Raw genomic sequence first — 13,667 nt, 5'->3', positions numbered from 1 at the left:
ATTGCTGAGTCCCAACTGTGACTTTAACTATGTGTGAGCAAAACTGCAAAAATCATGCACCTATAATCAAATACCCTCCACCAAGGTGCAAACAGGCTTTCTGAAATATCTCTGTTCCCCAGAACTCTGGTTGTCTTCTGGGGCTACACAATGTGCTGGGTTTATGGGAGTAGGAAGCATTCAGAATCTCTGCAAATATGGTAATTTATTATATAGACACCAGATTTTTAGGTCTAAATATCCATTATGGTGGCTTTAAATTCTCTGAATCTTCATAAAATTGGGGGTGATAATATCTGAGTGCTCCCAGAGGGTGCTTCCTCATAATTTACAGGGCACTTCAGGAATCTCAAAAGGGCAGTGCCAGAGTGGGATAGCTGCATGATAACAATGCACTCTAACAAAATCTTCCCTCACCTCAGCAGTGTCTATGGCAAGTTTAGCTGGGTGCCCTTCACGTGGCTTGGCCAGATCCGTTCCCCACAAAGCAGAGGTGAGAATATCAGTCTCCCACTGCAAAGTGAGTCACCTTTCTCTGAACACCCCTTCCCTGCCTCCCTAGAAAGCATTTCACACGTGCTGAACGCTTCAGCTGCTGCCCCTCTGCCTGGCTGTGTCTCAGCAGGGTGGGAGGCTGTGCCTGTCCCTCCTTTTCCCCGCTGGTTATCCCAGGTGGGTGCAGGGCTCTGCACACTTGGCTGGAGCCAGGGCTCGGAGCTGTGTCCCAGCGTGTCCCCAAGCTGCTGCTGAGATGGCCAGGCACAGGCACAGCCAGGCTGGAGCTCCTGCTAGCAAAGGCAGTCAAGCAGGAACCTCATCTAGAAAGAGCAGCTGATGCTTCTCAGTGGGGACCAGGGACTGCAGCGTGGCAGCATTAGCCATGAAAAGCTCTTTTCTGAGCATGGGTCAGTCCCCCTGCAGATGTGGGTGTTGTTCCAGTGCACAATCACCTTAAAATCAGGCCTGAAAAAAAATCTAGAATTACCTAAAGTGTTTTTTAATGAACGTGTTTTTATGTGGCTGGTGTTGTCCCTCTCTGAACACCTGTCAGCACAGCAGGATTCAGGTGAATGGCTCTGCTGAAGCTCACCTGGCAGCCAGCACAAATTCATGTGTGTTCTTGTGTTCAGCTCACCCCACCACCGTGTTCTCTCCTCTCCACACACTGATGCACACAGTGCTGCTGCAGCTGCCTGGGGCTGCCCCGTGCTGTCATTGTCCCCAGACTGCAGGGAAATCTGCAGGACAAATGCAGCGAAGCTCATTCTATCCTTGCACCAGCTAAGACAACATGGAGCAGAAAATTAAAATAGAATCATAAGATTCATGGAATTCCCATCACACTGAGCCTGGCTGATAATGGGACCAGATTAAACTGTGCAAAAAAAAGTCCACAGCAGACTTTTCTGCCAGATTTCTTGAACTAACCTTTACCCACAGCCTCAGAATATTTACTGTTAAATCTTTTGTGTCTGCAGTAACAATGCTCACTTACTGATTTTTTTCTGACAAGTATTAAATAGTAAAAAGAGGAATGATGGCTACAATGTGTTCTAGTCAAGGGTGAGATAGAGTTGTAGATATCACAGAATCATAGAATAGTTTGGGTTGGAAGCGACCTTTAAAGGTCACCTAGTTCAAACCCCAAAGAAGAAATGCTATGCAGAAAAAGCTTCTACGCCCAGAGGTTTATTGATACATTTTTCAGGTGTGGTCCTGTCCTTTAAAACAAATCTAGTGCCTAAGACTGTTCTGCTGCTTTTCTAGTTTGCAGACCCCAGTGCCTTCAGCCCATGGCATCCATTCAAATTACAGCAGCAGATCTGCAGTGTAAACCTGGTGTCCAGCCTTCCCCACAGAGCCAAGAGACACCCACATAAAGCAAGCTCAGCCCCACACCTTCATGGACAGCAGCAGCAGCCTCTGAGGAACTGGAGGGGTCTCAAATCCAGGGAAGGCCAGGTAGCAATCTGATTGTGTCACAGGCTCATGCTCAGGAAAGGGACACTGCCAGGGCCACCACAGAAATACACCTAGACCTGTATCTAACTTCCATCAATCCTTGGGTATCCACCAGTGCCTTTCAACAAGCAAGACAGCCCCATAAAGGGTTTGTATCAGTCACCATGAGGCAGTGAGCTCTGAAAGCTGTGAGTTTGGATTTCACACTACATCTGAAGAGCTTAGAGCTTTAAACAGAAGTAAAAGCAGGACTGGAAACTTGTCCCTAAAAAAAAAAAAAAAAAAAAAAAAAAAAAAAAAAAAAAAAAAGCCAGATGCCCAAAATGCCACAAGGAAGACCCTTCAGATGCGGTGCTGACTCAGAAAAGGATTGGATCTCTGAGCTAAGGCGCTGCCTTCAGGTTTTGATCCCCAGCACGCTCAGTCATCCGAGGCTCTGTATGTTCTCTAGATGTGTATGTATTCTGCCACCAGGGCGTTTGTTAAGATGGTAGGTGACGCCTATCAATGTTCCTCCGAGGGGCACCGGGGCCGAACACCCGCGACCCAGCAAGCCCAGCAGCATCAGCAGGATGGAGCATCCCAGCCTGCTCCTGCTTTATCAGGGACCCACACCCGCTGCGCCAGCATCGAGCCTCCCGGGGTGGCGGCTCGATGCAGCAGCCCCCTGCTCTGTCCCCTCCGTGCCCCGGGGGTGCTGGCGGCCTTCCCCTCGCCGCCGGGAGCCGCCGGCGCCGCGCTGCCGCCAGCCCGGAGCTGCGCGCCGCGGGGGGAGCGCGGCCCCGGCCGGCAGCGGGGGCAGCGCCGCGGCCCCGCCGCGCATCGCCCGCGCCGCTGGGGGAGGAGCCGCCCGCGCCGCTCCAGCCCCTTCCCGCGGCGGGGCCGGGGCTCCCCCCGCCGCCGCGCCGCGCGGAGGGGCCGGCGGAGAGAGCGAGCCGCGGAAGTGCACTTGCTGCAGCCATTTCCTGCTCTTTGTGCGGGCGGCGCGGAGCATCCCCCGCGGAGCATCCCGCGGCGCCGGGCAGCGCACCCGCGGAGCGCAGGTGAGCGGGCGGGGGTGGGCGCGGGGGCTGCGCGGCTCCATCCGCTCCTTCCCTCCATCCTTCCTTCCCTCCCTCGCTCCCCGGGGCTGTGCCCGCCGCCGAGCCCCATCTCCGCGGAGCCCCGGGGGCAGGTGCGGGGGGCCCGGGATGACCGGGCCGGGATGTGCGGGATGTATGGGATGTATGGGATGTGCGGGATGTGCGGGATGTATGGGATGTGCGGGCCGGGATGTGCGGGCCGGGATGTGCGGGATGCACGGGATGTATCCCACAATGCCCCGAGCTACCTGCGGCGCTCAGCCTGCCCGCAGCCGCCGCACGGCGCCGGGGAAAAAATAGCGCAAATCCCCCTTGTCCTCCCCCCGCCCCGCATCCCCAGCCCGGGGAAGGGGCCGAGCCCCGGGCCCGCGGGCGCTGCAGGCCCCGCCGCGGCAGCGCAAGCCCGGCCGGGGTGGCGGCGGTGCTGGAGGACGGGGCGCGGGGAGGATGCTGATGACAGAAGGGCGGCCCCGGCGTGGAAATATGGTGTTCCAGGGGGATTGAGGGGGATGGAGGCAGCGTCGGCGTCAGAGGCAGCGCTGGGAATGAAGGGCTGGAGCGGCCGCAGGGTCGGGCTGTGCCGCGGGTCGCGGAACCGCTCCCGCCGGTGCCCGTGCCGTGCCCGTGCCCGTGCCCGTGCCCGTGCCGGTGCAGGGCAGCGCTCCTTTGTGCTCAACTTTGCCCCCGCTGCCGCTGGAAATGCCGCGTGCCAGGCGCATCCCAGCGGGCCCAGGCGGAGGGAGCGGGTGGATGGATTCCGCAGGAAATTCCCGTGGGTTGGGAGGACCGGGAAAGAACGAGGAGGAGGAGAAGAAGAGGGAGCAGGCAGTCAACGCTGCCTGCTGTCGGAGAAGGGGGCAGGGGGCAGGGTTTGTGCGCTGTCAGGGGACGCTGCCAGCAGCAGAGCGTGGCCCCCTTTGCCATCTGCCGCTTCCCAAGGAGGGTTCCTGCCTGGGGGCTTTGGATCACAAAGGTCACAAAGAATTAGGCTGAGCTTCTGCACCCTCCTGCCCTGAGATACTGAAAGAAAAATCACCCTTATGTTTTGCTTGATGATGGTAGTTTGGGGTTAGTCACAGAGATGGGGGACTAGCCCAGTGTTCTGGTGTCACAGCCATATAATTCTGTGCTAATTCCCTGCAAAACAAAATTCTTCTTTCTTTTTCACTGTACAGTTGATTGTTATTAATGAAGCCTAAGGAATAGGGGAAAATCTTCCATTTTCTGACCAGAGTCTCAGGAGTAAAGCAGAATATGCTGTATTAATTTTCACTGAATTCACTTTTGTTAACAAACAGTTGTCATCTTTGCATGAGATATGGGAAGATTGGTTTTGGAAGATCAATAATTGGTCAACTATTAACAATGCTGGCCTGTTTGATTTGTTTCCCAAGAAGTGCTTTAACTATCAGCAGTGGGTTGCTTATAAACTTGCTCTAAATTTCTCAACTCTGTTGGAAATATAGTTTCATATACATGTCTCCTTGCTTGACCTGCTTTCTTTGGCTCCAGAAAAAAAATACTATTTAGTTATTCTAAAAGAAATAAATTCCAGGCTAATTGTGTTGCTGAGAGACAAGGATGGTGCAAATGCTTGGAACTCAGCCCTAATGGGATGGCAGAAAACGTAGAGTGGAGATAGATAAAAACAGCTTCAGGAGTCATGCAGTTTGTCTTCCCTTTTTTTGATGGGAAGGTAATGTTATGGTTATTAACTTCTGTGTCTGTGTGGAGCAGAAGCCCAGCTCTGCCAGCCTCACTCACTCTCCTCCTGACTGTGATGTTGAGTGCAATTACAAGTCCTGTGCATTTTAGTCAGGAATCAAATTAAAGTTTTACACTGTGAAGTTATTTTTTACTAAATATGTGTTTGTGGCCAGGATTCTTTATCCTCCTGTTGCTGTCAGGCAGTGGTTACCAGAAACTTGGCTTTTATGCAACTGACTCTTGGTTCTGCTGGGTATTTGTTGGGCCAGGAGAGGGCCTGCCCACTGCTTTGGTGCTATATTTGGAGAAGGAGAGGGAAGCATTTTCACAGGAGTAAAACTAAATTCAGTGACTTTCCCAGGTTACCCAGGGGCTGGGAATCAGAGCTGGAGAAGAGTCTTAGATCCTCAGAGGGTGGCCAGGTTTGTCCTCCTTCTCTACATTGCCACCTCCCCAGCAAAAGTCTTTTTGCTGCTCACCTCACCCCAGGCTCACAGAGTTGGACTCTGTCTGGGCAATTCCCATTTTTTCTTGCCTCCTTTCCTGCTCTTGGTGCCTACTACAGCACCAGTGTGAGTGTCTGCAGTAGGAGCAGGCAAGCTGAAAATCCTGAACATCCCCTGCCACTTCCCCAGAGCTCTGAGCTGTGCAGCTTGGGAGCTGAGCACACGTGCATGCAACACACTCATTATGGCCCTGCTTTTAAACGTCTTTATTTCCCCAAGCTGCTTGAACAGTAAAGTCACCTTTGTGCTTCTCCCTGCAAAGAGGGTGATGCTGCACCAATACTTCTGGGCAAGCATTTTGGTGGGGAAGGCAGAGCATGCCCTGTGATGTCTGGGATGCCCATCCTCTCTCCTCAGAGCCTTGCTGTGCTGTCTGTGAGATCTGGTCCCCAGGCTCTGCCACAACACCCCTGTGTCAGGAGCTCCTCCTTTCCATCCCTGCCTGGCTGGCTCCCTGCAGCTCCCCCAGGTCCTCTGTGGATTGATTTGGTTTTGAAGCTGTGTGAGATGGCCAGAGGGGTTGCAGCTGAGCTGTGGGAAGGGGACAGAAAGTTTCTGCAGCAAATGAGCAGAAAGTGTGGGCAGCATTAGCACCACTGCTCATGAGCAGAAGGGATGAACAGCCCAGTGCAGCACCCCTGCCTCGGGTTTCACTGGGGTGGGGTTGGTTTCTGCCAGGCTCACCTTCAGTTTTGCCAAAACATGTAGGACCGGAGGAACTTTGGTTTCTCTGACCAGAGCTGGGATCTGGAGGTGGCTCCTGGCAGCCTGTGAGGCCAGAGAGGCAGGATGTGCTTTGGGTGTGCAAGGGAGAGCCTCATCCCACTGTGCCTGGGCTAGGACAGAGAAAAACCCTCTTCCTGGCCCTCTGCTGTGCTGCTCCCTGCCTGAGTGGAGCCCAGCCCCGTGGCACCTGTGCCCAAGCACTGTCACCAGAGCACCACCTCGGGCTGAGTGTCCTCTGGGTTCCCAGCAAAGCCCAGGTGGTGGAGGGCAGTTCAGGGTTTCTGGTGAGTGTCCCCAAGGATTCCTGAATTCCCCGAGCTGGGGCTGCTGCCAGATGACCTCCCAGCTGTCCCCCTTGTCCCTGGACAGAGGGATGGAGCTGGCTTTACAGGACAGCCCCAGCATGTCTGCTTAGAACCTTCTTTGCAGGAGGGTGAGGGAGGGCAGCACAGGTCTGGGGAGTGGGGCTTCACCTGCCATCCTCTCTGGATGATCTGGGGTGATGACCCAGGCCTGCTGGCCCTGGACCAGTGACCCCTCTGTCACACACTCTGTCTGTGAGGCTGCTGTCTGTGGCAATGTGCTGGGGACACCAGGGGAAGTCCTGGCTGACCACGCTGTTCCCTGTAGCTGCTGTTGGGTTCCTGGGTGGTGTTAAGAAAGGGTGGATTGGAAGCTGGAAGCCCCCATAAAAACTCATATTAAACCTCCAAAGTCTGTAGTTCTTCCAGCTGTCTCTGGATCCTTGCACTGCTCATGGCAAAGCATGGGGTGGGCTGGTGGCTGATTGCACCTCTCACTTGCAATCCCTTGATGCTTTCTTTTCTGTTCATGTATTTCTGCACCCTTCGTCTCTGCCTGTTTAAGTGCAGCATTTTTAGGGTAGGGACTGGCTCAGCCTCCCAGGTGTGTGCCCTGACAGGCACAGCAGGACCCTGATGCTGGATTTGGTACTCTTTTTCCTCAAGCAGCAGCAATAATTTTGTCCCTTGAGTTGCTGAGCTCTTTGGGTGTCACAGGGTTGTTGAGGGAGTGCCTTTGGTTACAGGAAACAGACAACACCTTGCACAAATGGCCTGAGAATTGGACTTAGAGGAAAAATGGGGAATGAGCCCAAATAAACAGCCACAAAGCCCTCAAAGCTGTGAAATGGAAAGTTTTGCCTTCTGAAGCCTGAAGTGTAATGAAGCATGAGTGAGTAGCCAGGAGTGTTCTGGGAGTCCTGAGGTGCTGGAGGATGGTGGGGGAGCAGGGTGGGCAGTTCTGTGTCCATCTGGGGCTGGGCAAACTGAGCCTCCCCCTGTGCAGAGCAGCCCAGGGAGCCCACAGGCAGGCAGGGAGGAAGCTGCAGAAATGTAATGTCTGGGTTTGACAGTTGCTACAATTTGTAACAGGAAACCATTTTACCAGACACGGGTGAAGAAGGAAACAGAAATTTGAGTGTGGAGGGGAAAAGCTGCTTGAGATTTTGGGTATTTTCCAGGCACTCATTTAATGATGCTTCAGCTGCAGGTACAACCAAACCTGTTTCTCAGCTGCCAGGTGCCTTGGGGAGGCATTTGTGGAGCAGGAATGAGTTTTGCCAGGCTCATAGGTATTCCTGCAGCCCACGATGATGAGGCACAGCTACAGACTCCTTCCCTCCTATGACCCAACGTGGAGCCACCCCAGGAGTGCACCCTGTGCCTCCCCCTTGCTGGGTGCCTATCCATGGATGGTGCCTAAGCCATTAATCCTTCTGCTCCCAGTGCTGGAAATAAAAAACAAACTTATTTTCTTGGAATCAGTGGGAGATGCTGTTGTGACCCAAGGAGCTGCTGTGGTTCTGCTGCTGCTTTATTTGGTGCTTGTGCAGACACTGCCAGAGCTTTGTGTCCTGCCTGCTACCGTGCCTGGCAAAAAAAAGTTGCAAAAGCTTAGAGAAAAGCCAAAGAGATGATTAAAGGATTTGGAAACATGCTCTGTAATGAGGCAGGCAAAGAGCTTAGCTGGCTTGCAGGGTGTTGTATTGAAATGTGTGAGTATCTCAATGGGAACTTTGATTTAGGGAGCTTTACTGTCCTGCAGATCAGAGCAACTCAAAGGCCCACATTTCAAACTAGACAGGCTCTGAGTGAGGCAGGAAGCACTGGAGGGGGTGTGATTTTCTAATGGATTCAGGTGCCAGTATTTAAAGAATTCTCTCTCCAAATGTCTAAGTGCAGCAGGGTGTTTTTCTGGGAGACACAGGCTCTAGGTCAGGCCCAGCTATTGCACAGGATTAGGCATTAACTGGGGAAGCCCTGTGGCTGTGATTACACAAGGGCTCAGCCTGGGTGACAGCACCATCCCCCGTGCCTGAGCATTCACAGCCAAGGTGAGTGGCAGGGGAGGCAGGGACACACAGGTTTGTTCTGGGCTTCCCGCTGGGTGCCTGCCTGGGGTAAGCACCATGGAACTTTCAGATATGTTTCCCTTTGATTTTATATTGTGTATTTATTTTCATTTTTGCAACTGGAGCTCTTGGCAGCTCCAGGGCAGACTGGGACTGGGCAGGGGATGCCACGTCAGTGGTAAAAGTAGGGAAATTTAACAGTAACTTCTTTTTTTGCTGCTTGTAGTGCCAGTGCCACAGCTTTGCCTGCACAGCACTCAAGCCTCTCCAGTTCACCTCTGGGATTTAATGCAGTTGGTTGTTTACAGTTTCCAGGGCTGTTCATGTGTGTGAGGAGAGCATATGAGTGTCAGCATCCGTCATACTTCTCTAATCAAGCTGCTTCAGGAGATATTCTTGATAGCACCGCTTTGCATTTCGGGGCACACGCTTCCACCCGGGGCTGCTGAAGCTGCTCTGCAGCACCCAGCTCTTCTGGCTGAGAGAGTTTTGCATAGAGTTAAGAGAGAAGTGCCTGGGTAGGTAGTTGTCTTTCTCTCATTCTGCATTCCTGCTCTGCTGTTGAATCGCAGGAGAGAGATGACATAGAGACGTGGTATAATGCACAAGAGAAGGGAAAACATAACTTGGGTTTTTGTCCCCTGCAATGCCAGCCAGTCGTGCCTCTGGTTTTGTCCTTTCCCACTCAGTGTCCAGCCTGCTGGCTGATTGTCTGGCCTGCCTATCACCCTCTCTTTTGCTTTGGATGTAGCAGGGGAGCTGAACACCCGCAGCCATGACGACCCACGTCACGCTCGAGGATGCCTTGTCCAACGTGGACTTGCTGGAGGAGCTGCCCCTGCCAGACCAGCAGCCATGCATCGAGCCTCCTCCCTCCTCCATCATGTACCAGGTACTTCATCTCCCCGAGGCACAGGGGAGGGAGGGTTGCTCCAGTGGCTCATGCAAAGCTTGGGGCCACACGGAGCTGTGAGAACCAGCTGCAGACATCCGGGGTTCAGCGTGTTGAAGGAAGCGTTCAGAACAGATCTGGCCACAAATCTGTTCCCAAGGACTTTAAAAGGAAGGCACCAGAGTTTGGTGAAAGGGACTTTTAAGGCCAAGTGAAAATGAGGACCAGAGTGCATGAATGGGTGGGAAGCAGGAGATAAGATTTGTGATAACAGCAGAAAGTTCTCAGCTATGTTTATTTGTGCACATATTTCTGTGCTTCCTTTCCACGGTCGTGCGTGCATCGAACTGAGCGGGGCAGGCTCAAAGTCCTGCCTGGCTTTGGCTGGCCTGTGCCTCTAGCCCAGCTGGAGCTGCTGGCATGCAAGGGAGGGCAGCTGCTGGAACCACTTCTCTGCCCTGAACAACTCCGATTTAGCTGCAGCTGCACTCACCAAGCAAAGCTTGGCAGGGGCCCAGGGCACAGCTCCCGCAGTGGGATGCCTCTGCTGCTGGGCCACCACACCCTGCCCTATAGCACACACCCAGGGTTAAATATAATAGGGGGTTCCTTTCTCCATCCTGCCACTCCTGAGTTGCTGGCTCACCCGTGGCAGTGTATAAATACACCAGCACTGTGATTTTTGTGCCTTGTATGCAGGGCTTTGGAATTACAGCAGGTCAGACCCCAGGCTCATTCCAGAGCTTTGGTATCTCTATGGGTTATCAGACCCAAAGGTCATTCTGGGCTGTTCAAATTTCAGCTCTCCCTGAAAAATCTTGATGTAATTATTTGCTTATCTCTTCTTTCAATAAATTTTTAGCCTTTGCTGGCTCGTGACTCATGAGGGGCTCAGGGTCCAGCCTTATGGCACAGCCTACTTTCAGGGCCATAAATTTGTGCACACAGCTGGGCCTAAAACCTTCCTCTAAGCTGGATCTGGAGATGTTGGCCAAGCCTGTTTCCTCATCATACTCAGTTTGTGTGTAGCCCTTCCCCCTGCTAGCCAGAAATGCTCATGCAGTCTCAGCTTTTGTTGTCACATTGGTCACATGTGATGTCCTGGAGGCACTAAGAAGAGTAGCCCTGTGGCCACAGGTCTGTGCTCCCAGCTTTCCTGCTCAGGAAATCAGTTCCTGAGGTGAGTGTGGTTGCTGCAGTGCTGCTGTCATCACCAGGAGCAGCTCTGGGTGCTTGGGGCCTGTCTGCCCTGCCCTGCAGCAGGTACCATCAGCCAGCCTTGGCAAGGAAATCACCAAGCACAGGGCATGTGAAGGGCACTCCAGAGAGCCAGGGGAGCTGCTTTTCCACCCCAACCTGCCTCTGCAGTTTCTTGCCCCCCTGTCCCAACCCAAAACTGTATCACAGCTTCCAGAACAAATGTTTGTCCCAACAACTGTTTGTGCTTGCAAGAGCAACAGTAGCACTGATAATAGCACCTGGATGAGGGCTGACTTTCATATTTATGTTTTCCAGACAGCTCATTCCCTGCCCTTTCTCTGTGTTTATCCCTTGGCCTTCCTGCTGACAGGATGTGGTCTTCCCCAGCAGCCAGGGCACAAACAGAAATTAATAAGGCTGCATCTGTCTTTGACTTACCAAGCTAAAATCCCCAGAATAATTGCTCTAGCTTTTCTCTCTGGTGTGGCTGCTGTAAAGTTTGGCTTAATTCTGCAAGGATTGTAAATGTCAGTCTTGACTGCCATATTTCCACACATATTCCCTGCAGGACAGCTATGTGTGATTCCAAAGCATCTCAAGGTGTGTGTAGGTATGAAACTACTGCAGACCTAGAGGTGCAGCACCTCAAATAGATCACAAGCTCCTCCGTGCCCCAGGAGCCCTTCTAATTCTGCTTTTTGCCAGCACATCCCATGTTAGGCTGTACCAGGTGAGCAAACACCCAGCTGTGTTTAATCCCATCTCTCTGTTTTGCCCACAGGCTAATTTTGACACAAACTTTGAAGACAGGAACGCCTTTGTGACAGGCATTGCCCGGTACATCGAGCAGGCCACGGTGCACTCCAGCATGGTGAGTCCCCCAGCACTGTCCCCAGGCTGCTGAGCCCCCCGTGCCTGCCCTGTCCCAGCAGCACCCCTCTGTCTTTCAGAATGAGATGCTGGAGGAAGGCCACGAGTACGCCGTGATGCTCTACACGTGGAGGAGCTGCTCACGAGCCATCCCTCAGGTAGCCAAGCCCTTCCCAGGCAGGGGTGCTCCCAGAGCACCTCTTTGGTTTTGTCTTGAGTGTGGCTTAGTTTGGAGTGGAGACAGAACAGGAAAAGCAAACCAAGCTAAAGCAGACCCAGCCACGAGGAGATTGCTGCTGTGGATTGGGTACTTTATATTTGCTGTTGCCTCCCTGGCTACTCCAGCAGAAGGCTGTGGCTAAGCTGATGGCAACACAGCTCTACAAATCGTCTGGTGTAGTGTTCTCCCTGGGACATTTGTGCCTCTCTGAGCAGATTGTGGGTCCCTGCCCCTTCCCCTGTGCTCCCCTCAGGCTCCTGCAGTGCTGTGTGTGATGGAGGAGCAGGGAATGCCATGGCAGAGGGTTCAGTTACACCTTAGCCAGGTTTGATCTTGCAGTGATCCCTGTGCTTTGCCTTGGGGCACATGGATGTGGCCAGGGGGGTCCTGTGTTGGTCCCCCAATCTCCCTGCTTGGTCAGGTGCAGCTCCCTGCTGCAGCAGAGGCTTCCCAGGTGAAGAACAGAGCCTGCACCTGGGTGTGCACCACTCCTCCCACCTGCCCTGCATCCTCATGGCCATTGGTGCATGGTGGATTCTCAGGGCAAGGCCTGGAGCTGGGCTTTGCTGATCCCTGTGAGTCCCTTCCAGCCCAGACTATTCAGTGATTCTGTGGTACTGCCTCACTGCAGTGTGGAACAGCAGGGCAGGGGCATTAGATTGCCCACTGCAGGGAGGGCAAGGCTCCTTTGGCATCAGGCTGGCTGACGTGTCCCCCCATGCCCTGAGAGTCAGCTGCTGGGTTACTGAACGTGCACCAGAGCTGTCAGCCCCATCACAGCCTTCTGGGAGCAACAGCTGCAAACCAAACCAGAGGAGGGCAGCAGGATGCCCTGGGCAGCTGGTGTTTTCCCTGTGCGTTTGATAATGACTCCAAGTAACTGTTTTGGAAGTGAGATGGATGACAATTGAGTAAGTGCTTAAATTTAGCTTCCCAGGAGCTCAGTGACAGTGACTCAGTTCACTGCTGTCAGCCACAGACACGCCCAGTGCTTTTTAATGGATCCTCAACAGAACCAGAATAATCCCAGCCAGGCTCTGGCAGAGCTGTAACCTGGTGCCTTGTGTGTCTTGCAACACAAATCTCAGATAACTTCATGCTACAATATTATACAGCAGGTCCAGACTCCATGCTTGTGTTCCATGCCAGACAAATGCATTAGGAGAATTTTATCCCCCAGAGTCAGGATTGTGCCTTTTTATAATGCATGGAGAGAATTTCAGATCTGGAATATCCCCTTTTGCTTTCACCTGTTGTATTGAGAACCAGCCCCTTCTCAGGTCCCTCTGTTGTCTTTGGATGGGGACAGGACTCCAGGTGAAGCAAGGAGAAGATGGTGTACCAGTGACCCACAGCTGCCTTAGAAGCTGATGCTGAGACAGATGGTTTTCTTTGCAATGCAGGTGAAATGTAATGAACAGCCAAACCGAGTAGAGATTTATGAGAAAACAGTGGAAGTGCTGGAGCCAGAAGTCACCAAGCTTATGAAGTTCATGTATTTTCAGGTAAGTGGTCAAGAAGAGAGGCAAAAATAATCTATTTACTTTGGTGTTGACATCCCAAGCAGGGCTGTGCTATCTTTGCCTGCCAGGACAGCCCCCAGAAGGTCTCTCCCTTGCAGCCACCTCAGCAGAAACCTAAGACCTGTGCGATGGAAAATCTGTGTGTGCCTTGCTCAGCCCCACAATCTTCTATACAGATTAGGAAATATCACACCTCAGCCCTTCAAGTTCATGGAGACCCAGAGTCCCCACTGTTTGGAGCTAGGAGTGTCACAGGCTCCTGTTTTTTGGGGATGCTGGCTGATGTGAAAAGCTGATTCTCCATTGCCATGAGGCAGTCACAGCTGCTGTGGGCTCCCCATCACCACTGCATTATAACCAGCTGCAGCTGAGTTTCACAATCATTTTTAGGTTTTATATCCTGTCAGGTTTTTATGTCCCACCTAAAAAGTGCAGCCTGATTTTGCAGAACACCCCACACCTGGAGAGTTTGAGACCCTTTCTCCCCTCAAGCACTGAGCGTGCTTGTCAGCAGTGATTTGTAACAATGCTTCATTGCATGGCAACAGCAGAGAGGAACCTCAGACCCTCATCCCAAGCCAAAACATGCTTTATTTAAAGGAGCT

At 52.8% G+C, this 13,667-nt stretch overlaps 1 protein-coding gene across 4 annotated transcripts in view; it reads left to right on the top strand.

Annotated features, from left to right (window-relative positions):
- The first annotated feature begins 2,800 nt into the window (after nucleotides 1–2,800).
- CYFIP2 (cytoplasmic FMR1 interacting protein 2) overlaps nucleotides 2,801–13,667 on the top strand; it is a 49,682-nt gene continuing 38,815 nt past the window's right edge. For 2 of the 4 annotated variants that reach the window (XM_064388236.1, XM_064388237.1), the window contains exons 1-5: nucleotides 2,801–3,005; nucleotides 9,109–9,249; nucleotides 11,231–11,320; nucleotides 11,400–11,477; nucleotides 12,943–13,044. In XM_064388236.1, the coding sequence (XP_064244306.1) occupies nucleotides 9,133–9,249; nucleotides 11,231–11,320; nucleotides 11,400–11,477; nucleotides 12,943–13,044 (387 nt within the window). In that variant the 5' untranslated portion in view covers nucleotides 2,801–3,005; nucleotides 9,109–9,132. The remainder of the gene's footprint in view (nucleotides 3,006–9,108; nucleotides 9,250–11,230; nucleotides 11,321–11,399; nucleotides 11,478–12,942; nucleotides 13,045–13,667) is intronic. The other 2 variants (XM_064388235.1, XM_064388234.1) reach the window with 2 other exon arrangements.

The sequence above is a fragment of the Passer domesticus genome, chromosome 13, assembly GCF_036417665.1.
Source record: "Passer domesticus isolate bPasDom1 chromosome 13, bPasDom1.hap1, whole genome shotgun sequence".
Lineage (NCBI taxonomy): Eukaryota > Metazoa > Chordata > Aves > Passeriformes > Passeridae > Passer > Passer domesticus.
Note: the sequence above shows the minus strand (reverse complement) of the source record. Positions and strands in the feature narration are given on the sequence as shown.